Source organism: Marmota flaviventris, chromosome 2 (assembly GCF_047511675.1).
Source record: "Marmota flaviventris isolate mMarFla1 chromosome 2, mMarFla1.hap1, whole genome shotgun sequence".
NCBI lineage: Eukaryota > Metazoa > Chordata > Mammalia > Rodentia > Sciuridae > Marmota > Marmota flaviventris.
In genome coordinates, this window is record NC_092499.1 from 161,271,966 (window position 1) to 161,295,377 (window position 23,412).

At 42.3% G+C, this 23,412-nt stretch overlaps 1 protein-coding gene across 3 annotated transcripts in view; it reads left to right on the forward strand.

The window, feature by feature from the left end:
• Bfsp1 (beaded filament structural protein 1) overlaps window positions 1-18,248 on the forward strand; it is a 34,619-nt gene extending 16,371 nt beyond the window's left edge. Inside the window, exons 4-9 of one of the 3 annotated variants that reach the window (XM_071607367.1) lie at window positions 198-290; window positions 1,044-1,061; window positions 3,854-3,961; window positions 12,428-12,648; window positions 14,253-14,338; window positions 17,173-18,248. In XM_071607367.1, coding sequence (XP_071463468.1) covers window positions 198-290; window positions 1,044-1,061; window positions 3,854-3,961; window positions 12,428-12,648; window positions 14,253-14,338; window positions 17,173-18,140 — 1,494 coding nt within the window. In that variant the 3' untranslated portion in view covers window positions 18,141-18,248. The remainder of the gene's footprint in view (window positions 1-197; window positions 291-1,043; window positions 1,062-3,853; window positions 3,962-12,427; window positions 12,649-14,252; window positions 14,339-17,172) is intronic. The other 2 variants (XM_027922470.2, XM_071607368.1) reach the window with 2 other exon arrangements.
• Window positions 18,249-23,412: the final 5,164 nt, after the last annotated feature.

Here is a 23,412-nt window from a genome sequence, read left to right on the forward strand (position 1 = left end):
CACCACAGCCCTCAACATTCCTACCATTGCCTACACCTCTGTGCACATCTGGCTTAGTAAGTACTGCCTAGTAACCAACCCATCCTCTGGTTGTGGGAGAATGTGTGAAAGTATTCATTTCTGGGTCCACCTAGGGCGAGAGGGAAAAACTTGGGCAGCTCAACATATGATGAGTAATGCTTTCCCTCTCCCAACAGAATCTTCTGGAAATTCAGACCTATATTAGCATCTTGCAGCAGATCATCCAGACCGCTCCCCAGGCTTCCACTGTCACCAGTGGGATGAGGGAGGTAAGAATTGGAATCATGACATCAAGGAAAGTAAATCAACCCTGGGGCTGTGGGTGGGGTGGGGACCATACCTGGAGCCTTTCTTCACATTCCTTGTGGGACTAGTTGACTGTGGCAGAAATCCAGGGGCAAGTATTGGGTCAAACTGTGAGGGGAGCCGCAGAGTTGACAACTCACTCCCACTCCTGCGATGTGTTCACATATGAAGTCTATTCTGTTCTTTGTTCATGTTGTAAATGCTGATACTTAGATACACAACTACGTCCCTGACCATTGTCTTAAGTATTTCTCTTGGGAGTTCTGTATACCTTATACTTCTCTGTTAAAATATCTTCTCATTGGGCTGGGGATGTGGCTCAAGCGGTAGTGTGCTCGCCTGGCATGCGCGGGGCACTGGGTTCGATCCTCAGCACCACATTAAAAAAAAAATAAAGATGTTTGTCCACCGAAAAATAAAAAATAAATATTAAAAAATTCTCTCTCTCTCTCTCTAAAAAAAATCTTCTCACATTTCTCACCTATTTTTTAAAAAAATATTTTTAGTTGTAGATGGACACAATACCTTTATTTTATTTATTTATTTTTACATGATACTAAGGATGGAACCCAGTGCCTCACTGTACCACTAAGCTACAACCCCAGCCCTTCTCACCTGTTTTTAAATTGTTGTGTCTTAGTCCATTTGTGCTGCTATAATTTGTGCAGAGTAGAAATTCATTTCTCAAATTCTAGAGTTGAAGTCCAAGATCAAAGCAGCAGCTTCTGATGAGGGCCATCTTGCTGCATCTTTACAAGTCTGAAGGCAGAAAGGACAAAAAGGGACATACTCATTCCTCATGGCAAGAGAGCAGAAGAGGGAGAAGCCACTCCAACAAGCTCCTTTATAAAAGTATTAATCCATTCAGGAGGACAGAGCCCCCATGGCCTCAGTGCCTCCCACTGGACTCCACTGTTGAATGGGGGAGTACGTTTCGTGAATTTGGGGGACACATTCGCAGCAGGTTGTTAGTTTTTTATTCACCTTATCAATTTGGTTATAAATTTCGAATAATTTATGAGACTCTTGGTTAATACTTTTTCAAGATCAGGCTCTGCTTATTATTATGTGAGTCCTTGGCATGACAGCTGTGGAAGAGAGAGATGATCAAAGCCAGTTTGTAAAAACTAGGATTTGAATGTGAAATGTAATTCCCATTATAAGGTTCCAGTTTCCTTCTTAGCTCCCTAACTGCTCAATAGGATATCGACATTTTTTTCCTTATATATTTTGTGGAATGTTGTGATACATATAAGCTGAAGAAAAAAGAAATTAAAATTGAAATGTCAGCTGGAGGTGTAGCTCGGAGATAGTGCATGTTCAGCATACTTGAGCACGGGGTTTGATCTCCTGCAAAATAAACACATACATAAATAAATAAAACCACCATGTCCCTTCTTCAGGCTGGTGCAGAGTTTTGTGGATTGGTGAACTGATTACAAAAAAAAAAAAAAAAGATTGTTTTTTTCAAGGATGACCTTGAAAAGGATAGTGATTTCTCGATCCTGGTGACACTTGGAATTTCCTAGAAATGTACTCAGGCCATGAGCCAGGGCAATGGGCCACCCAGGAAGTGGGGCCCTTCTCTCTGGAATAGCCAGAGTACAGACAAGCTGTAGATTCAGTGGGTTAGGGTTACTGGAGCTTTTTCATTTTGACTTAATGTTTTTATATCAAAGATAAAAGATTTGCCCAAATTTGCTTTAGAAGACACTTTTGAACCCTGCCAAGTATCATCTAAGAGGCATGAAAGTTGACTTTTTTTGGCCTTCATGGAGATATTCTCATCTAAATTGCCCATCAGTTACCATTTCAGATTCCTGTTCTCCTTAATTGATGTAGCTGAGGCTGCCCAAAGGCCCCAAATAGCTTTTTTCCTAAAGCCTTAATTTTCTTTGTCAGAGATTCTTTCCAGATACCTTACTTTTATTTTTCAAACTTATTTCTCCCCTCTAATTCAAGTGTTTTTTTTTTTTCACATGAGAATTCACTTTTTAAATTGTTATCATCTGTTCCCTTCTAACAAAATCCTTTGGAGTTCTAAGAACAGAGGGACTGATCAGACTTCTTTTGATATCATTGGATCAGTATCATCTGGGAGCTTGTGAGAAATGCAGAATGTTCAGCCTGATCTCAGGCCCACTAAGTCAGAATCTGCTTTTTAGCTAGATTCCCCAAGGATTTGTGTCCATGTGGAAGGTGGAGAAATGCAGATTTAGAAAGCATCCCATTATTTTAAAATTTATTTTTTTTAAATGTGTTCTTTTTAGATATATACAACAGTATAATATGTTTAGACATATTATATCATACATGGAGTATAACTTATTCTAATTAAGATCCCATTCTTGTGGTTGTACATGAGGTGGAGTTTCACTGTGGTGTTTTCATATATGAACATAGGAGAGTTATGTCTGATTCATTCCACTGTCTTTCCTATTCCCATCCCCCTCCCTTCCCTTCATTCCCCTTTGTCTAATCCACTGAATTCTATTCTTCCCTCCTCCTTGTTGTGTGTTAGCATCTGCATATCAGAGAGAATATTCGACCTTCGGTTTTTGAGGATTGACTTATTTCACTAAGCATGATAGTCTCTAGATCCATTCATTTACTGGCAAAAGTCATAAAATCATTCTTTTTTATGGCCAAGTAATTCCATTGTGTGTGTGTGTGTGTGTGTTACATTTTCTTTATCCATTTATTTGTTGAAGGGCACCTAGGTTTTTTTTCACATGCGAGCACATTGTTCATCTATTGTGAATTGAGCTGCTATAGTAACTTTGATGTGGCTGCATCACTATAGTATGCTGATTTTAAGGCCTTTGGGTATATACTGAGGAGTGGGATAGCTGGGTCAAATGATGGTTCCATTCCAAGTTTTCTGAGGAATCTCTATACTGCTTTCCAGAATGGTTGCCCCAGTTAAGCATCCCAATCTTAATGAATCTTGGCTTAACAATTCTGCAAACCAGTTAGAAAGTCACTTTTTGAGAATCAAATGCCTTGTCTCTTATCTAGGTCTATGTACAGGTCTCCTGATACTCAAGTCTCTGTGTTTTACTTATGAAAAGTAAAAAAGAAATAAAAAGGCATGACCAGTGGCCATCCAGGACCTGTCTGAGTCAGCTTGGGCTGCTGCGATAGGATTCCAGAGACGGACATTTATTTCTCGTTCTGGAAGCTGGAAGTCCAAGATCAAGGGGCTGGCAGGGTCTAACTGCTGAGGACTCTCTTCCTGGCTTACCTTCCTGCTGGCTGCTCACATGGTGGAGAGAGACAGCACACAGTATCTCTTCCTCTTCTCACAAGGACACTAATCAAATCTTGGGGCCCCTCCTTCATGACCTCATCTGACCCTAATCACCTCCCAAAGGTCCTATTACCTTGAGGGTTAGAACTTCCACATATAAATTTGGGGTGGGGGTGGGTACACATTCCGTCCATAACATGGTTCCACACTCTTCCTGTCCCTTTTGTCTTTGCATTTCTCCCATGTATGATTCTGAATCTGGCCTTCTTTGTGCAGGAGAAGCTCCTGACTGAACGGGAAGTGGCCGCCCTGCAGAGTCAGCTGGAAGAGGGCCAGGAGGCACTCTCCCACCTGCAGGCACAGAAAATGGAGCTGCAGGCCCAGGTATGGCTCCACATTCTCATGTCTGTCACTCACTATTGGTAATTCACACCACATGTATGAATCAGGGTCTCTCACACATTTTATTGACATGTCACATGCATTCACAAGTAATCTGGCTCTGTGAATTGTCACAAACATAACTTAACCTGTGAGCCTGACAGAGTCTGAGCAGGTGACCAAGTGCCCTGCTTTGCTCTGAGCTGAGGGAGTTCCCAGGAGAAAGGATATTCAGTGCCCAAACTGGAAGGAGTCCTGGGCCAATAGAGACAGGATCTGTGGTGCCCTTTTAAGTCACATCCCCGGCCTGCCAGCTTCTTCATTAATGATTCTTTTGGCCCAGGTTAAACTTGTTAAGGATAGGAAGAAATGGACACATATTGGGATCTTTGTTTAACTTGCTCAAATCTATGCTTCCTGTTTCTCTTCTCCCAACAAAATTTCTCCTTTGGAATTGGATTATGAATCTAGAAAGAGTAGATGTGTCAGTATTGCCCCGATCAGAATTTTGTTAGTGTAAAGCCCCCATTTCCATCCTGTCCTGCTTTGAGTGAAGCTTCATTTGAAAACTCAATGCACCTGGCTTTTGTGGCCTGCCTTCTTGGCTCGGGGACTTCAGGGTTCATCTGCTTGGTTCCTTCCTGTTTTCTTTCTCTTGTTCCTAAATGGCTGGCCACTCTGATGGGGAAAGTGGGGTTAAAATACTTTACCTTCCTGTGGTCTGTAATTACATTTCCCAAATCAAAAAATAAATTGATGTTTGGCTAGACAAGTATATCTAAGGGACAAGAGAATGAAAAAATCTAAAACTGACTCTGGAAAAGCTAGGGCATCTACCTGGGCGTTATGTTGGCCTCTATCCTGTAGTGCCCACAAAATCAGAAAAAGTAAACACCTCGGCTAGAGGAGGTGCATTTCATAGATATTCCACACTTTCCATGTTGGTTCAGGATCTCATTTTGGGACCCCAGAGTTCAGGCTGCTGTTTCTCACCCCTGAAAACTCTTGCTGTGCAGCAGTTGTCAAGAGCAACTGGAAAGCAACCTGAGAACAGTGACTGTCCCAGGAGCTGAAGATCAGAGTGGGAGAACTCAAGTAGTAACCTTCAGACTTGTCCTTCTCAGGAGACTAGCCATGGCTTAGGGACCAGATGCCTCATCTTGGTGATCATGGTTTCCTCTGTGGTACTGAAAGGATAGCAGAAGGGAGAGAGAGAGAGAAGGTTGGGGTGGTGGGTGGGGAGAGAAAGAGTGGTGCATGTGTATATGTAGGGGTGTATGTGTAGTATGTAGTATGTGTATGTGGAGTATTTATATATGTGGGATGTGTGTGTATGTGCACATGAGGTATATGTGGTGTATATGTGTGTTCTGTTGCTGTATGTGTATGTGTACTGAATGTATACATGTATAGATGGTGTGGTATGTAGTGTATGTGTATAAAGTATGTGCTGTGCTGGGTGGATATGTGTGTACGTACTATGTATATATGTGTGATGTGTGTATATATGGTATAATGTGTGGTGTGTGTATGTTGTGTGACATGTATGAAAGTAGTATGTGTATGGTGTGTAGTGTGAGGTGTGTATGTGTAGTGTGTGTGGTGCATATATATATATATATGTTTGATGTGTGTATGTGTGGAGTTGTATATATGTAGGGTGTGTGTATGGTGTGCTGTCATTGAGGAAGTGGTGTGGCCCAGTTATGGTCAGGAGACCAATGTTTTCCAAACCCCAAGTCACAACTCACTGGCTTAAAGTGAATTCAGCAGAATTGACTGCAGGAAAAAAACGAAGAAACAAGCAACACTTGACTAAGAGTAAGACATTACAGACTGCATAGCAAGAAAAGGTAGGGTTTGTTCTATGAAACCTTTGTATTAAATATATTTGCATATATATTTAAATATGTAGATATTTGTTCAAATACACACACACATGCATACACAAACACATTTGTGTGAGGCACATGGCTGGCAGTGAGAACTGTGTCGTTTCCTGTGGCCACTGAAAACCACTGCCCTAAATACCGAGGAGGATGAGAGAGCACCACCTGTTTTGGAAAGTTCTAGTTGCAGGGCAAAAAGCATGTTTGCTCTTTATGTACATGTACATATTTGTTGAATATAAAAATAAGGAATCTTGTAGAGGTTAATCTGGTTTCTGAGATTAGGTTAGTCTGGTTGGCACCTTTTTCCAACTGTCTATTGCTGCAGACTGATTAATTTATTTGGGTGTGTTCACCTCTTTAAAGCAGGGTCTGGACCTTCTCTTTGCTGTTCTCCAGCTTTTGGTGGTCTGGTGATACCTGTGAACACCTTCTCAGGAAAATGTTGTTTTTAAGATAGAGTAATTAAAAACAGACCAATTGTATTGAAACACTTATCAAAATATCAAATCATTTCATAGATAATAATATACAGACGCTCCTTGACTTACAGTGGGTTTGCAACCCGGCAATTCTCATCTGAAGATGATGTAAGTTGCAAGTGCATCTAATACCACTAACCTACCGCATGTCCCAGCTTAGCGACACAGTACACTGTAGAGCATCAGTTGTTTCCACTTGTGGCACTGCCCCACATTGCAGGATGGTCATACTGTATATCCCTAGCCTAGGAAGAGAGAAAGTGCAAGATAAAAATTATGGTTTCCACAGAATGCATGTTGCTTTCATACTATGGTAAAGTGGAAACATCACAAGTTGAATCATTGAAAGTCTGAGATCATCTGTATGTGCTCATCCTTCAGTATCCATGGGGTTTTGGTTCCAGGATTCCCATGTATACTCAAGTCCCTGATATAAAATGGCTCACAATTGTGTGTATAACCTAGGCACATCCTCCCGTATACTTTAAATCATCTCTAGGTTACTTATAATGCCTAACACAATGTAAATGCTGTCTAAATAGTTGACATACAGTAATGTTTAGGGAATAATGACAAGAGATTTTTCAATTCAGATGTAATTTTAAAATATATTTGTTCCTCGGTTGGTTGAATCTGTAGGTGAGGATCCCATGGACATGTAGGGCTGACTGTGTTCAATAACAAAATCAAGCTATGAGTTTAATGAAACTCGAGTTTGCTGTCTTAATGGATTACCACAAGTTAGGAACTTAAAACAGCACCTATTTATTTTCTCAGGGTCTTGTAGGTTAGACATCTGGGAAGGGTCAGTTGATTTCTCTGCTCTGGGTCTCACTAGGCGGAAATAAAGTTGTGGGCTTGCCTAGATGTTTGTCTGGAGGCTCTTGGGGGAGCATTTGCTTCCATTCTTGTTTAAGTTGTTGGCAGAATTTAATTCTGTGCACTGTAGGATTGAGAACCCTGTTTGATGGCCGTTGGCCAGGAGCAGTTCTAGGAGCTGCCAGCATTCTTTGACCCAAGGCTCCTCCATCTTCAAAGCTAGCAGCAGTGCATTGAATAATCCTCATGCATCTAATTTTTCTGATGTCTGCTTTTGCATTTCTTTGACTTCTGCTTATGAAGGCTCATGTGATTAAGATCAATTTAGAGTAACTTCCTTCTTAAAAGGTTCATTAATTAAGAACCTTAACTACATCTGCAAAGTCCCTTATTCCATGTAATGTATTCATGGGCATAACACCAATGGTTAAAGGTCAAGGGGAGCAAAAATTTTCTTAATTAGCTCTAATTAAAACCCTAACATGACTGGGTGCACCCAGGAGTTTCTGACTCAGTAGATCTGGGTTGGAGCCTGAGAGTATGCATTTCCAAGTTTCCAGATGCTGCTGCTAGTCCAGGAACCACACTCAGAACCACAGGTATGGGGGCAAGTCCTGGGTAGGGTCAGAGTGTTTTACACCTGATGCACCTGGGTGCCAGACTTGTGCCCTCTATGGCCCCATTTAAAATGTTATTGGCTAGATTTTTGCTAGTTAAAGATTTTCTGGCTTCCAAATGGAATAGCTAAACTGAGAGCTTCAAGGGAGAATTGGATGTCTGGGGAAGTAGAGCTTCTGGCAGGGCTGTGGCAACTGGTTCTACCTTTGGTGAAGGCCTATGATGATTCCAGAATCTTCCATGTCCGGGGTCCTCATGACGAGGTCCCAGGTCCAGCATTATCAGCGTCATCTGGGAACTTGTCAGAAATTCACATTCATAGGTGCATCCCAAACCTACTGAATCAGTAACTTGGGCAGAGCCCAGTAATGCCCAGGTGATTCCACAGGCTCAAGTTTGAGAGACCCAGGGCCCCAGAATGGAAGGAACAGAGCCTGATACTGGAGCTGGGGACCTTCCTTCAAGTAAGCTGAACATAGATGAAATAAGATCCCTGGATATGAAATTTCTTACAGGTGGAGAAGGGACAGGCACTTCTGGCTTCCTAAATTGCACCGACTGAATTTCTGTGACAGGGAAGTAAAAAAAAAAAATCACATTAATTGCAAAATGGGAACCTTCCAGGTCTCATTTTTCATTAAGGTCAGTTAGTACCATCTAGTGGTGATTCTTGGTAAGACTATGTAATTTGTGAAGGGTGAAGGATACTGATTCCACCCCCCCCTTTTTTTTTTTTACAAAGACTTGTACTCAAAGGTACCTGGAATCCTAAGAGGCAGGAGCTCCCTGCTCTACATGGGGCTCACGCTCAGGCTCCTGTGTGTGCTGCTGCCCTGTGCTGCTCACAGATCGATGGGTAGATGGATATAAACCAGAGGATCTAATGGTCCAAGTAGAAACATAGCAGTGTCCTGGCTCAAAATAAAGTTCAGGTTGTCATGTGGCTCACATCCACTGAGTCCTCTTGGCCTTCATCAGAGGCAAAACAAGCTCTAAGTAAATGGGACTCTTACTGTTTTTCTGTATATTCTTCCTTTTGATGACTGGTTTAAATTACTGAGCTGTAAAAACCTCAGTGGTGTGCCCAGAAGTCCAGTTTTATAAACCCAGTCAAGAGTTCACTGAACAGACAGAAACTCACGGAGCCTTAGGGGCCTGTTGAAGATTAGAAGGTGCCTTACAGGAGTAGCATGAAGCCTCCTTCCTGGAGCATGAGATCCTCCCACTCTACCCAAGGACATCCAGCCTTTAACACACCTCTTTCTTCCAACAAACAACAAGCAAGCACACATACAACTGTATTCATAAACAAAAAGGCCTACCACCCACTTGCCACTACCACAAACAACAAACCATCAAATCATGAGATCTGCAAAAAGGTCATGCTTGTCCTCTAGGGTAGAAAGATTGTAGATGACTTTCTTATCCTCTGTTTTCCCATTTTGGTAATCCTTTGTTATTTTATATACAGTTCAAAAGTGTATGAAGTAAAAACACTCAGTGCTCTGTGTCTTTGGTAAGAATAGGGCAATGCAGAATTTTCCAGAGCCCTAGAGTGTGTTTTCACATAAATGTGTGTGTGTGTGTGTGTGCGCGCACGCATGTATGTGCACATGCCTGTACTCTACTCACCTGCAGCTGGGAGGAGTCTGGGGCAGGGATGGACCATGGTTTCAGGAAGTTCCTAAGATCCTGAACAGGTGGGTTTGAATCTTCTTGTGGTATTTATGGGCAAGTGACTTCACCTGTGTGTCTTAGTGTCCTCATCTGGAGCCTGGGGCTAAAACAGCCCCCTCTAGACAAGGTTGTTGGGAGCTTGGTGATTTGACCCAGGTTGGAATTTGTCAGCACAGACCATGGATTCATGTTCTGGGCTGGGAAGCCACACCCAAAGGGGGAATCTCTTTCACCTAATATTTTCTTTGTTATGGAACATTTTAAACACAAAAGAAAGTGAGAGAATGTTCCCATCCCTGACACTTGACCCCTCTTATGTCATCTATGGCCCCACACATCCCCTCATATAATTCTGTAGCCACTCTGAGATTCAGGCCTCAGAGGGGTCTCTTCAGCCCCTTTATGTCTTGGGGTGTGTGAGTACTGTGATGTGGGTAAGAATATGTGGCTTACCCACATATATTTGACATTATAGGTGACTACTGAATTGAGGTTGTTTTTTTTTTAAACAAACCCAATTACTGGTCTAAATAGGCAGGGCACTTTTTAATTTTGAAAATATTTTTATAAACTTTATTTCATTTTTATGTGGTGCTGAGGATGGAACTCAGTGCCTCGTGTGTGCTAGGCAAGCACTCCACCACTGAGCCACAATCACAGCCCCTTGAAGTTTTTTAAGACTTCTAAAAGTTGCAAAAATAGCATTGTGGTTTCCCACACACTCTTTGTATAGTCTACCCAAGTGCTAGAATCTTAGAGTCACAGGAAATGACGAAGGCCAGGATGATACTGTGCTATTATTAATAGGCTGTGCCAGAATGTCATAGTTACCCCACTAATGCTTTGTTCTGGTGTAAGACCCTACTCCTCTTCAGGTGTTGTGTGTTTTTACGCTCCCAAAGTCTGGGACAGTTCCTTAGTCTTTCTGAACTTGATGCTTTTGAAGAGTACAGGCCAAATATTTTGGGGAACAGCCCTCCATCTGGGTTTCCCGGTTGTTTTCACAGATTTAAACTGACATTCTTTATTTTTTTTGGCAAGTATCCCTAGGAAGTGACATTGTGTCAGTGTGTCACATCATGTTCATTTATCTTCACACTGACAATGTTTATCTTTTATTGGTTGCTTAAGGTGGTGTCTGCCACGTTTCTCCACTGGCAAGGTTTTTCTTTTTCTTTTCCCAAAGGAGCAAGGTATGTTAATTGAGAGCAGGTGTGCAGCAGGAACCAGGAACCAGGATGTGGGGCAGCTGCTATTTGTCTCCTTCCCCTCCTGTTCCTTCCCTTGCCACAGGCTCCCTCATCTGTTTACCTTTGCCCTTTGGCTTTATTATGTCTTCCTGGAGAATTAACTTTCTTAGCTTCATGCACATTATGAAAGATCATCATTCTAAAATGGCAGGCTTAGACCCCAGTTCATGTGTCCCAATGAACTTAGAACATGCCACCATGTGCCTAGAACCTTGCCACTACCCCTAAGGTTCCTTTCCAAATTCTCAGGAGATAGAGCACACGATGGGCCAGCCTAAGTTGAACCCAACCCCGGTTCCAAGCTCTGGATGGGAGGATAGGGTTGCATTGTTATTGGACCCTCCTTGTGGATGGATGGATGGGATGACACAGGTTGGACAGACATCTTCCCAAAGTGTTTAGTACATGCCACTTTCCCTCTCAGCCTCACTCCTTCCTGTCTGCTGGAGGCAACAGATATATTCCTGAACACCCTTGCAAGCTAAGTTTCCATATGTGATTACTTACGGACTTCTTTATCCAAAGACTAGATCTATATAAAATGAAAAATTGAGTTTAATAGAAATGATTATTCTCCAGGGTTTCCAGCATGTATATTTAGGTCTGAATGCAAGAAATACACTGTAGTGAATATACATGAAGTCGGATGTAGATACCTCTCTACCCTCCCCACCTTCCATGACTCCAAGTGTGGCCGATGGACCAGCATATCCACATCCTGTGGGAGCTGGTTAGAAAGACAGTCTCTGGCCCCTTCCTTCTCAGAACTACTGAGTCAGAATCTTACCATCCTTATGTGGCTCTAATGTACATTGCAGTTTGAAAGACACTGCTCTAGGTAGAAGTAGTATTTTTGTTACATCTTGATTTTGAGGGCTGTGCATGTCAAATTCTTTCCTATGTAGAATGAGATTGTAAAAGGGTCATGACTTACAGGTATTAAACTTGTAAACAAGTGCTTTTTTGAGTCTTTATCATTGTCAGAAGCTCTTAAAAGGAAAATAAAACTCCCTCTTTCTCTTTTTCTACCTTGATTTTTACCTTGCATTAACATAAAAATTGTCTTCCTTAACATTGTTTTCTTTTTTTTTTTTGCAGTGCTGGGTATCGACCCCAGGGCCTCATGCATCCTAGGCATCTAATATCATTTTATATATACACAAGCATGCATGTGCATGAACATACACACACACGCTCACACACACATTTTAGCCAGTAAAACATAAATAAAACACTACTGATTAAAACTCAGGAGAAAATTAAAGCATTCTCTTAGCTGAATAAGAACAAGAAAAAAATTTTCCCTCATATTTGTTTCAGTAAAAGTAGCATCTTATCTATTTCGTATGTACTCTTTCGACTTCAGTTTTGGCTACCAAGTTTATGCTAAGTCATTAAGGTATGGAGAACATACTTTATCTGATGCAGATCACTCTGTGGGCAGCAGGTTTCTTTTTATTTTCTGGGTTTGTCATCTTCACTCTGCCAGGAGGATGGGTCCCCTTGTGGGCTAATCCTACAGGGGGCTGAAGTTCATGCTAGGAGATAGGAGCTCAGTTTTTAAATTCTTCTTTGTTTGAAGAGGTTCCAAATGAGTCATTGCTAGTCTCCAACTTACAGAGAAACAAATGAAGCAAATGGAACTTTGTAGACAGAGATCAGTTTCTCCTGGTGAAGTCCACATCTTGGGGAGAGGGTGGGATGGATTTCCTGGCAGTGTGTCTTTGCCCACAGACAACGACCCTGGAACAAGCTATTAAAAACGCCCACGAGTGTTATGATGACGAGATTCAGCTTTACAACGAGCAGATCGAAAGCCTGAGGAAGGAGATCGAGGAGGCTGAGCGGACACTGGAGAGGTCTTCCTATGACTGCCGGCAGCTGGCCGTGGCCCAGCAAACTCTGAGGAACGAGCTGGATCGGTATCATCGGATCATTGAGATCGAAGGCAACAGGTGTGGGCATGCCTCTGCGTACTGGTCTCCCCATCCTGGTTACTTATGCATTATATCAGTCCTTGTTGAGGACCTACTATGTGCCAGGCACAGGTGTAGGTAGTGGGGATGTGGCAGGAAATGAAACACAAAAAGCTAGAATTCTAGTGGAGGAGACAGAAGAGGAGTGAATTTGTAACAGGATGTAACCTGTGACAAGTGATATGGAGGAAGTTTTGGGAGAGAGAAAGGGAGTGATGATGAAGTGATGCTTGAAATTGTAAGTAGGGTGACCGGAGAAGGCTGCTTTGTGCCCACAGGGTTCTGGGGACATAAGCAGTTTAGCAGGTGGGATGATCAGGACTGTGGGATGAGATGCTGCAGTATACTGTATGGCACTTGATGGGTGCTCAGAGGTATTGCTGCAATTGTCATGGTCATTACCCTCTGGGCAGGTCAGTAATGTGGGTATCAATGTGCCTTCTGGTTTCCTTTATAACAGAACTGTGACTTGAACCCCACTTACTTTAAGACTGCTGGGGAAATCCTCTTTTCTTCTCCCCTGCCCCCACCTCCTTGCACCTGCATCTATCGCCATGTTGACACATCCATTGGTTTTCTTCATAGAATAGGATAAGCATTGAATTATGATTTTTCAATTTGATCCTCCTTATTTCCTGGATGTAGAGTGAACTAAAAGATAAGTCTTCCCCTGCCCCAAGTGCCCCACGGTGGGCAGTACTTCCCTCCACTCTGGGTGGTCTATCTTAGCTGATGTCTTTCCTGCTTAGTAGGAAAAGCAAGATTTTATTTCCTATTTCCTCTCTAGTTATTATACTCAGTGTGCCTTGTAGCAATCCTTATTTTATATATATATATATATATATATATATATATATATATATATATATATATATATAAATACATATATATATATATTTATATATTATATATGCTTTATGAGCATATTTATGAAAATAAGTCTTGAACTGCATTTAAATACCCTTGTGATCATTTTTCTTTTTGGGGAGGGGCAGAACATGTCCAAAAGTTAACTGGGTATTGCTTTGGTTAGTTTATTTATAACTTTGAATTTTGATACAGTTTCAAACTGATAGAAGTGTTACAAGAATAATTCCTAAATATACTTTACCCAGATTCACCAGTTGTTTAATCTCAGTTGCTTTTAACATTTTTCCTTCTGTTTATATGTGACATGTATTATTTAAAAAAAAATAAGTTATTCCATGTTTGCCCTAAATACTTAAGCCTGGATTGGCCACTCTTCAATTACAAAAAGAACAACAACACAAAAACTCCAATCCAACAGAGAAGTGGCATTTTATATTATAAGTAATCACTGTGCAATATTTCCATGGCTATGTGTTATTGTTTATGACTTGAGCTCAAAGAAATGAGTTTTTATGTCCTCATCTAATGTATAAATGTCTATGTGGCTATCAGTTTACATTTACATATAATTCATGAGCTTGATCTACAGAAAACTTTTTTCAGTTTTGTTCAAAATTATAGCAATTGCTTTTACCCTCCCCCCAACCCCTTTGTGTGGTTGGCTTGATGAATTAAAGGTGGCACCATACTCTCTCTCTGGTTCTTTCTGCCAGGCTGAGCTCCGCCTTCATTGAGACTCCCATAACCATGTTCACCCCGAGTCATGGCTCCTCTCTTAGCCTTGGATCTGGCCGGAAAGGTAACACTCTCCAACCCTGGTCTCCTCTTTTTTGTGTCTCAGCAGAAATGTAAAAAAATCTAAGCTTTCCTCCTGACCTTGACATTCATGCTCTCGTCCTATCTATCTGGAAATTAAATGCTTTTATGTGAGGGAGGTCTTCTTCTCTCCCTTTCTGATATGCTCCCTTGGATGCTAAGTAACTGAGCCAAAAAGTTTATAAAGAGAAAAACTGACTGTTGTTATAGCCCACCTTGGGAATGCCATCCTTGAACATCAGGCATTTAATTGAGGGAAGAAATACAATTCAGTTTTCACTATAATAAGAAATGGATATTGAATTATATTTTTTCCATGAATTAAATGAACTTAATCTTTGCAAAGGTGTTTAATCCAGTGTTTGGTTGCAGAGTAGATGCTCAGTTATCGTTCATTCTCTCTTCCCTTCAAAACTGAGCAGAAGCTGGGTGTGGGGGTGCACACCTATAATTTCAGCTACTCAGGAGGCTGACACAGGAAGATCTCTTGAACCCAGGCATTCGAAGCCAACCAGGGCACCATAGAGAGAGCCCCATCTCAAACAAACAACAAAACAAAACAATTCAGCAGGAACTGCTTGTTTGGCAAATATGGCTTCTGCCTTCCAATGTTTGGTGTTTATTTATTTTGGTACTGGGGATTGAAACAGCGGGTGCTGAACCACTGAGCCACATCCCCAGACCTTTTTTATATTTTATTTAGAGACAGGGTCTTGCTGAATTGCTTAGAGGCTCACCAAGTTGAGGAGGCTGGCTTTGAACCTGTGATCCCCCTGCCTCAACCTCCCGAGCTGCTGGGATTACAGTCATGTGCCACCACACCGGGTCCCTATTTGGCCTTGTTGGAATGTTTTACACACCTGTGAGGCATCAGCTCATATCTGAATCTCCCCATTCTGAATAAGCACAACATTTTGAGAGAGAAGAGAAGGTGATAATGTTGATACTTTCACTGTTAGGGCTTTTATTTTTATTATAAGCTGGTAATTTATAATTATATAAATTTTATGTGATCTAAGATGATGTCATGATTTATGAATGCAAAGTAGAATAATTAAATCAAGCTGGATAACATATTCATCAACTTGAATATGTAACATTTTTTTGAGGTGAGGACATTTGAAATTTGCTTTCAGCAATTTCAAAATATACAATATTCTTCAACTATATTTACCAGACCATGCAATAGGACTAAAAAAAAAACAACCCCAAAAACCCACTCAAACATATTCTTCTTGTCTAACTCAAATTTTGTACCCTTTGATTATCATTTCCTTATTCTTCTTACCACCAGCCCTTGGGAACCACCATCTACTCTCTGCTTCTGTGAGTTCAATTGTCTTAGATCCCACATATAAGTGAGATCATACAGTATTTACCTTTCTGTGCCTGGCTTATTTTGCTTAGCATAATAATGTTCTGCAATTCCATTCATGTTGTCTCACACAACAGAATTTCCCTCTTTGTAAAGGTTGAATAGTATTCCTTGTGCATTTTTACCACATTTTCTTTACTCGTCCATCTGTAGACGGCCCCTTAGTTTAAGTCTGTGTCTTGGCTATTGGGAATAATGCTGCAATAGACACGGGAGTGCAGGTGTCTCTTCTGCACCCTGATTTCAAATCTTTTGGTAAATACCTGCAAGTGGGATTGCTGGATTTTATACAGTCTTTAAATCCGTGTTTCTCAGGCAGCTCAGGGAACCAGCTCAGGGTTTTTGCAATTGGGGTTCCAGAGTCAGAACATGGTTGGATGTGCAGCAGTCCTGCTGGTAGACACCCAGGGCCAGCTCCATGAGCCCATGACCCTGGCACAGGGCTACACTCAGAAGAGTCCATCCTGGCTTGGTGCTTTTCCAGCCTTCTCCTGAAATTGGTAATAATTTTGAACAAGAACTCTGCATTATTCTTTTGCACGGGGCCCTGGAATTCTGTAGCTGGTCCTGTAAGCATCTTTCCTCTCAGACCAGTTGTCTTTTGACATCCCTGCCTGCATCCTGTTGTCCTTTATGGCTTCAGGACCCATGGCTGCCATCTTTACTCACTCAGCTCTCCTCATTGAGGGTTAGTCCATGTTAGATGCTGGTGCTATGTCCTTCTTAGGCCTGGGATTACCAGTGGGAGGGAATGGAAAAGATGCTGGGGATTAAAAAGTTCTGAAATCACTGTATAAGCGGAGCTGGAAAGCCTTGGAGATTTCACAGGGTAAGATTTTTGTTTTCTTCAGCATCTAATGTTTCCATTCCAGTGTGAAGGAATGGGTAGGTCTTGAGAATACAGAATTCCTATTGTTTCTGTATCTAATAGCATCACTTCCTATTTTGGCTGAGGGGAAGGGAATGCTGACTAAAGGGTGGTCATATTTATATAGGTTGTTGGGATAAATGTGGAGTGAGGGAGATATGCCGTGGATGGATTCCATTTCCAAGCCTGACGACATCTGACCACGTCAGAGTCCTGGGCAGTTTTCCTGTGTCTCTCTAACTCTGTTGAGAGAACAACTTTGTGGAATGGGTTCCTAGTGGGTAGAACTATGAGCTTCAGAAAAAGTAGCACTTTCCTTTCCCTTTGGGGAATCACTGAAGGAACAAATTGACTTGTCTACCAAAGTTACAAAGCTTGGCAGAGCTAGAACCTCAACATGGAATGAGGAACAATAGAACACCATTGTTTTTGACCTATATATAGTAAATCCCATTCTAGCATTAGATGTTTGTCTCTAATTCAGTTAGTATATTTTTCAATGAATGCATTTTTATTCCCTTTTATTGACAATTTTATACTTGACTTCCTGCTTTTTTAAAATTTTTTTTTTTAGATCTTACTAGGGCTCTGCAGGATATAACAGCAGCAAAACCCAGACAAAAAGGCCTCCCTAAGAATATTCCAAGGAGAAAGGAGATTATAGCTCAAGATAAAGTAGATGAAACTCTGGAAGACCCACCATTAAAACGTGTGGAAGATACAAAACCAGTGCAGGTGGTACTTAAAGAGGAAGATGAATTTAAGCTTGAATCAGGGGGTGGAGAAGCAAGTCTCCTAACACAAGAAGGGGACCCAGAGGATGTGCCAGATGGAGGACAGATCAGCAAAGCCTTTGGGAAACTATGCAAGATGATCAAGGATAAAGTGAAGGGCACCAAAGAGCCTGTGCTGCCCGAGCCCCCTGCTGACCTCTACACCAAAGGGCGGCACGTGATGGTCACAGGGGATGCTAGTTATAAGGACCCTGAGTTCTATTCCCCCTCCATCCCAGCCAAGGGTGGAATAGTGATTTCCACTGAAGAAGACTCTACGCATCCTGACAGCGAAGGGGAGCCCACTCCTACTCCTGAGCAGCCCACGCCACCTTTGGAGGATGGACAGGAGGGTCCCCAGGAGAAAGAAGATGAACACCCAACTGAAGAGGAGACTACAGACAAGGAGAGTGGGACAAATTCCAAAGATGTGAAGAGTCCTGGGGAGAAAGACGATGACCAGAAGGAAGAGGAAAAGTCCGAGAAACCCTGTCCTGAGACAATACCTGGTTCCGAGAGACCATCTACACCCCAGTCTCAAAGGGCTGGGGCCCATGAAGGTAGACCAGGGGATCCTGGGAGTAAGAGCAGCAGCCTGCTGGATAAAAGCCCCCCCAGGGCATTGACTTTCAAGAAGGTGGAAGTGGTGGAATCCATTGAGAAGATTTCAACAGAGAGCATTCAGACATATGAAGAAACGGCTGTGATTGTGGAGACGGTGATTGGGAAGACAAAGGCAAACAAGAAATTGGGAGAGAAGGGCTCCTAAAATGCCCAGGCTCAATGGGAGAAAATGTTCTCGGGGCCACCGTAGGGAAAATGCTTTGATATTTTTGAACAAATGATAAAAGAGTGAGGGTTCCTGTTTGAATTAGATCACGGTGGACCCATCTGGCATGTCAATGAACCGTCATTAAAACGTTTTTTTTGCTTGCACCATACCCCTGGTCTAGTTCATTTGGCCTTGGGAATGTGGGTGGTCAGCCACACTCAGGACAGGGATGCTCCGCTAAATGGACACCAACCCATCCTCGTTCAGGAGAGAGACTTGCTCTTCATCATGGTTCATTTAGAGACTCATTAAAATCTCAGTATCAGGATTTCATGGAGAAAGATGCTCACTGATGATAGAGGCTCATTTCATTCTATTCTAAGCCCAGGCACATGTTCCAGTGGATGAGGGTTTTGTTAGAGATAAGCTAATTGGAAGTACCTGTCTTAATTTCAGTTCCCCAGAAGCTGATCCTGAAGCAAATATTTTTGAATGTAAAAGTTTCTTTGGAATGTGGTCCTAGGAAGTGCCATTTGGGGAGTGGAGAGGGAGACAGGAGGAAAAAGCATGCAGTAGGAGATTTTTGCCAAATTGTTCCACACAGAGGGCCAGCAGAACTGAATCCCATTGAACAACTCCAGGAGACAGAGGAGAGTAAGTGCCTTAGAGTTACTCTGTGCATGGGGCAAGGGAACTGGAGCATTGATCCACCAGCTTTCATCATCAGTGGGAGGTGTACTCTTAGGGTGCCAAGAAAGCCCTCTGGCAAAGAAGTACAGGTGGCAGCCTTTGGAAGTCAGGCATGGAAATACGTGGTAATAGTAAGGTTGAGTGGATATAGGCAGGGCCTCAATGCCTTCTGCCACTGCATTAGGCGCACCACGTGTACTTTGTGTGATATGCTTAAAATTTTCTCACCCAGAGATTGCAATCCTAGGTGGGGTTTTAGAAAGCAAGTTTGAATGTCACTGCATAAATTCCTGGTTTAGAAGTTGGTGAATTCGTCTTATAAATATTCATAGAGCATATATTATGTGCCTGAAAGTGTTAAGAGGAGATTTTCCCATTTAATTTATGATTTCAGTTAGTCACCTGTCCCTCTCCCATGTGAGTGTACACTTTTGAATATACACACATACATGCATACAAGTACTTACTGTGGCACATTCTTAAAAAATCATACCAAATCAGGATCTTTAATAATAATAATAATTATTATTATTATTGGGACTGGGGAGTGAACACAGGGCTTTGTGTATGCAGCATGTACTCTACCACTGAGCTACACTCTTAGCCTAAACAAATTTTTATTTGCCCTAGGCACTTATTGTTCTTTTAAATTTTTTTTACAGTTTTTTTTCCAGAGAATTTTTTATTGGTGCATTATATACAGAACAGAGGAATTCATTGTTACATATTTGTACATGTACGTAATATAACAATAGACATATATTTTTCTATTCATGGTCAAAAATAAATTTTAATTCATACCAGTTTAAAAAATTACTCCTTCACATAGAGGGTTCAAAATACACTATGGACACTAAGTGAATGTGCTTAAGTGGATTATCACATTGACTTAAAAAATCTGGTAAGATAGCTACACATTATGAGAGAAAAATTGAGTCACAAATGACATTCTATCATTTCTGTTATGAATGACAGAATGCTAATTGGAGTCACCTTTCCTTAAAGCTTTAAACAGTCTTGTTCTGAATTCACTTAGGTTTTTATTTCAAGAAAGAAAGTGTTTTTGCTGTTTTTTTTCCCTAAAGGATAAATGGAAAATCTACTCCATTCCACAGTTTATAATATTAATACTTTGTCTAAGGCCATGTCACCCTGAATGTGCTTGATCTCATATGAAATATTTATAATTAAAAAACTTAAGAAAGAATAATGGAAACCATTAGCTGGATCCCAGGAGGTAGGGAGTTGGGCCAGTGTGTCTATTACATTCAACATGAATAGCCATCACCAACCCTTTCTTTTCCTCATTAAGTCATTTTTATTTTGTGAATTATATGTCAGTTAATATTCTTGTTTAAAAAGGCAAGGAGTATCATTTTGGAATGAAAAGTCATTTTTATATTTAATCAATTAATCAAGAAAAATGGATGGAGTGTCTCTTCCATGCTAGCCTGGTTCTGGGTACCAGAGAAACAACAAAGAACAATCTGATGTGGCCCTGCACACAAAGTCCTGACGTTCTGGTTGGAGAGGAAGACAATGCACAAGTAGACAGATAACTAAGTAAGAAAACCAGATAGAGACAATAGTATGAAGTAAATCAAATATTGTTACATCCTGGAATGAGTAGGGGTCTACTTGGGATTGGACGATTAAGGGAAGACCGTGTGGAGGTGACTTATTGTGATCTGAATGACAAAATGGGACATCTTGTATAGACCTGAGGTAAGAGCATTCGAGGCAGAAAGAACTACAAGTGCAAAGGCCCTGGGGCATGAATTGACATGGCCTGTTCAAACAGGAGAAATAAATGGGACCAGAGTAGGAAGGAGGTGAGGGACCAGGTGAGCCTCATTTGCTGGCAGAATCACCTGAGCTTGAAAGGAGAGTCCATGGTGTGAAAGGCAAGACTGACTGCAATATATACTTTGGACATAGTTGGGCTCTTGGTCTCTTCCCCCTTTCCCTAGGGTCCCAGGGATTAGCCCCACTTGCTTATTTTCTTGGTGGCTATTCTACACTACCCTTGCTTGTTTCCATTGTCCCCTGGAAAGCTGTAGAATAGCATTTCCTGGTATTTACTCTTCCTGAAGTCCCTGAAAATAAGTACAAAGTCATTCATTTTTATGTAAAGTGTTGTAAACTTGGTGGCTCAGAGTAGGCCTCCCAATAGCATGGGTGACAGGCTTCCTATTCCCTGAAGCAGCCTTAGGAGTGAGATGTTCCCCCAGCTCCTCCTCCCTAAAGAAACTGCATTGGAACTCCCTGCCCCTCTCATCTCTAAATGTTCCAGTCACTGCTGCTGTATCAACACCTGACTCTGGTGCCCTGCTGTTCTGGTTCATGCCCACACTCAAGCACATGTGACTCTCTGCCTGAGGTTTTCCTGTGGCCCTAGAAGCTGCTTGGTCCCCACACTGGGCAGGTTGGGAATCCTGGGGCGTTCTTGCTTCTGGGAGTAACCCTCACTCATCCAAGGCTGGACAGGACCTGGTGGATAAGTACCCCAGCTCTTTTCTCTCTGTTGGGATAATGGAAACCTATTAAAGACAGTCTCTTGGAGGTCCCCAGGGGGTTTGAGCCCCACATGTCCACAGTTTTAACAACCACTTATCAACATGTCCTGTGTCTCCTTCCTCTCCCGTTTCACTCTGCTCCTCTGCACAGATGCTTTCTTTCAATTAAATCTGCCCTTGACTCCTTGTCTTGGGGTTGGCTTCTTGAAAACCTGACCTAAGACAGTTGATTGGCATCTGCTGCCCTTCCCTGCCCAGTAATACTGACCATTTCTCAGGCTACAGTCCTGATTTTATATAGAGCTGCTCTTCCCATAATAAATACAACCCTGATCAGACTCTCAGTCACAATATCTGGCCTTCCTCTGGTCTTCAGCTGGGCAAATGACCACAAAACTAAATCAATCAGATACCCATCTCTTTGAAGTTTGAAATCTGAGTCCAGTAAGACCAAGGCTGAAAATGCCTGGGCTTGCCCTCTGAAGAGGGTGCTCTGGTTCTTGCTGTGCATCTAGGTCCACAGACTTGCTCCAATCTCTGCCCCTTTTTTGAGATGTTTATGGCCAGTTCTTTAGGATTTCCTTCAGTTACAAGAGCTTCTCCACATGCTTTTGACATAATGCCTTTTGCTTCATTAGAGATAATTTATTTTTTGCTTGCAATCCCAAAGTTTCCAAAGATAACTACTAATTGTTGAGGTTTGCTATCAACAGAGAACTGAAGCAGGTTTGAATTACATTGGATTGTTCCCCAAACAGACTCTAAATGAGCTCTGGGTGCAAATGGTTTGCTAGAACCTTGGTTGTAGGAAGCTCAGTGTCCGGGGTGGTAATCTCCTGTCTGTTGCCCCAAACCTGCCCTTCTCTCTCCTCTGCCATGCTGAAGCCAGGACTCTGCACTCTTGATCCTGCTTTGCCAGCAGTTTTCTGGAAGTTCTGTCAGAGGGGAGCAGGGAAGAGTGAAAGGTCACAGAAGCGGGAGGGAGAAGGACCTGCTCTGTCCTGTTGGCTTTTGGTTCCTGTCCACATCTGAATGTCCCTCTACCCTGCATTCATGTTTCGGTCTCCACTCTGAGGTGATGTAGGAGGAGGTGGAGCTTTTGAACTGTGGTTAGGTCGAGGGGTGGAGATTTCATGAATGGGATTATTTGTCTTATAAAAGGGGCTCCAGAGATGCCCTTCTACATGCGAAATTAGAATGAGAAGGTGCCATCTGTGAACCAGAAGTGGGTCCTCGCCAGACACCAAATCTGCCATTGACTTCATCTTGGACTTTCCAGTCTCCAGAACTGTGAAATATCAATTTCATAGCCACCTGGTCAATGGTGTTTGTTCCCAGAAGCCTGATCAGATTGACTGCTTCCTCATCCTGCTCCTTCCTGGGCAGTGGTGTTGTCCAGACTTTAGTTTTTCTAGCATTTTTCAGAACCAGCCTCCTGACAATGGCCCCAGGGATACCTTCACTAGCTTGTTGATCCCCCTTCTTAGAGGTCTGGATCTCTGTACCATGGGCCTCCTCTCCATGCTTCCAAGTGGCATTAATTGCAACCTGTCTCCTTAGGGTGGAAGCTAGCTGCTTCCTGAAGTTGTGCTGACCAGAAGGAGCCTGCTAGTACTTGCATTCGGGTCCCACCCCAGCCAGCTAGGCTTCTTATCCACTCAGAGTTGGAGAACAGGTTGAGATCACTTCAGTTCCAAGACCTCTAAGCATTGCTTTACCAGGTACAATTGGAACAAGAGTTCCAGCTGCCCTGAGGGAAACCTCAGAGGAACTCAACTACTAGGTAGTTCCCATCCCCTGTCCCCAGCTCAGATGACCAATTGGCCCATCAGGACTGATAAGTACTTCCGGGAAAGTTTTGTTTGGCTTTACCCTATCCAGGCATAGCTCACCATCTTTCAGGTCCTAATGTATGTGCTTATGAGACAGGCTGAAGTACCCCCTTGGAGGGATAGGTGGCCTAGGGGTTCTCTCATGGGCTGGGATCATTTGCCTGCACCTTCATGCACCAGGCAGCTTGTGTGTAGGCCCCTAGCTCCCATGTACCTTAAACTCCTTGGTCC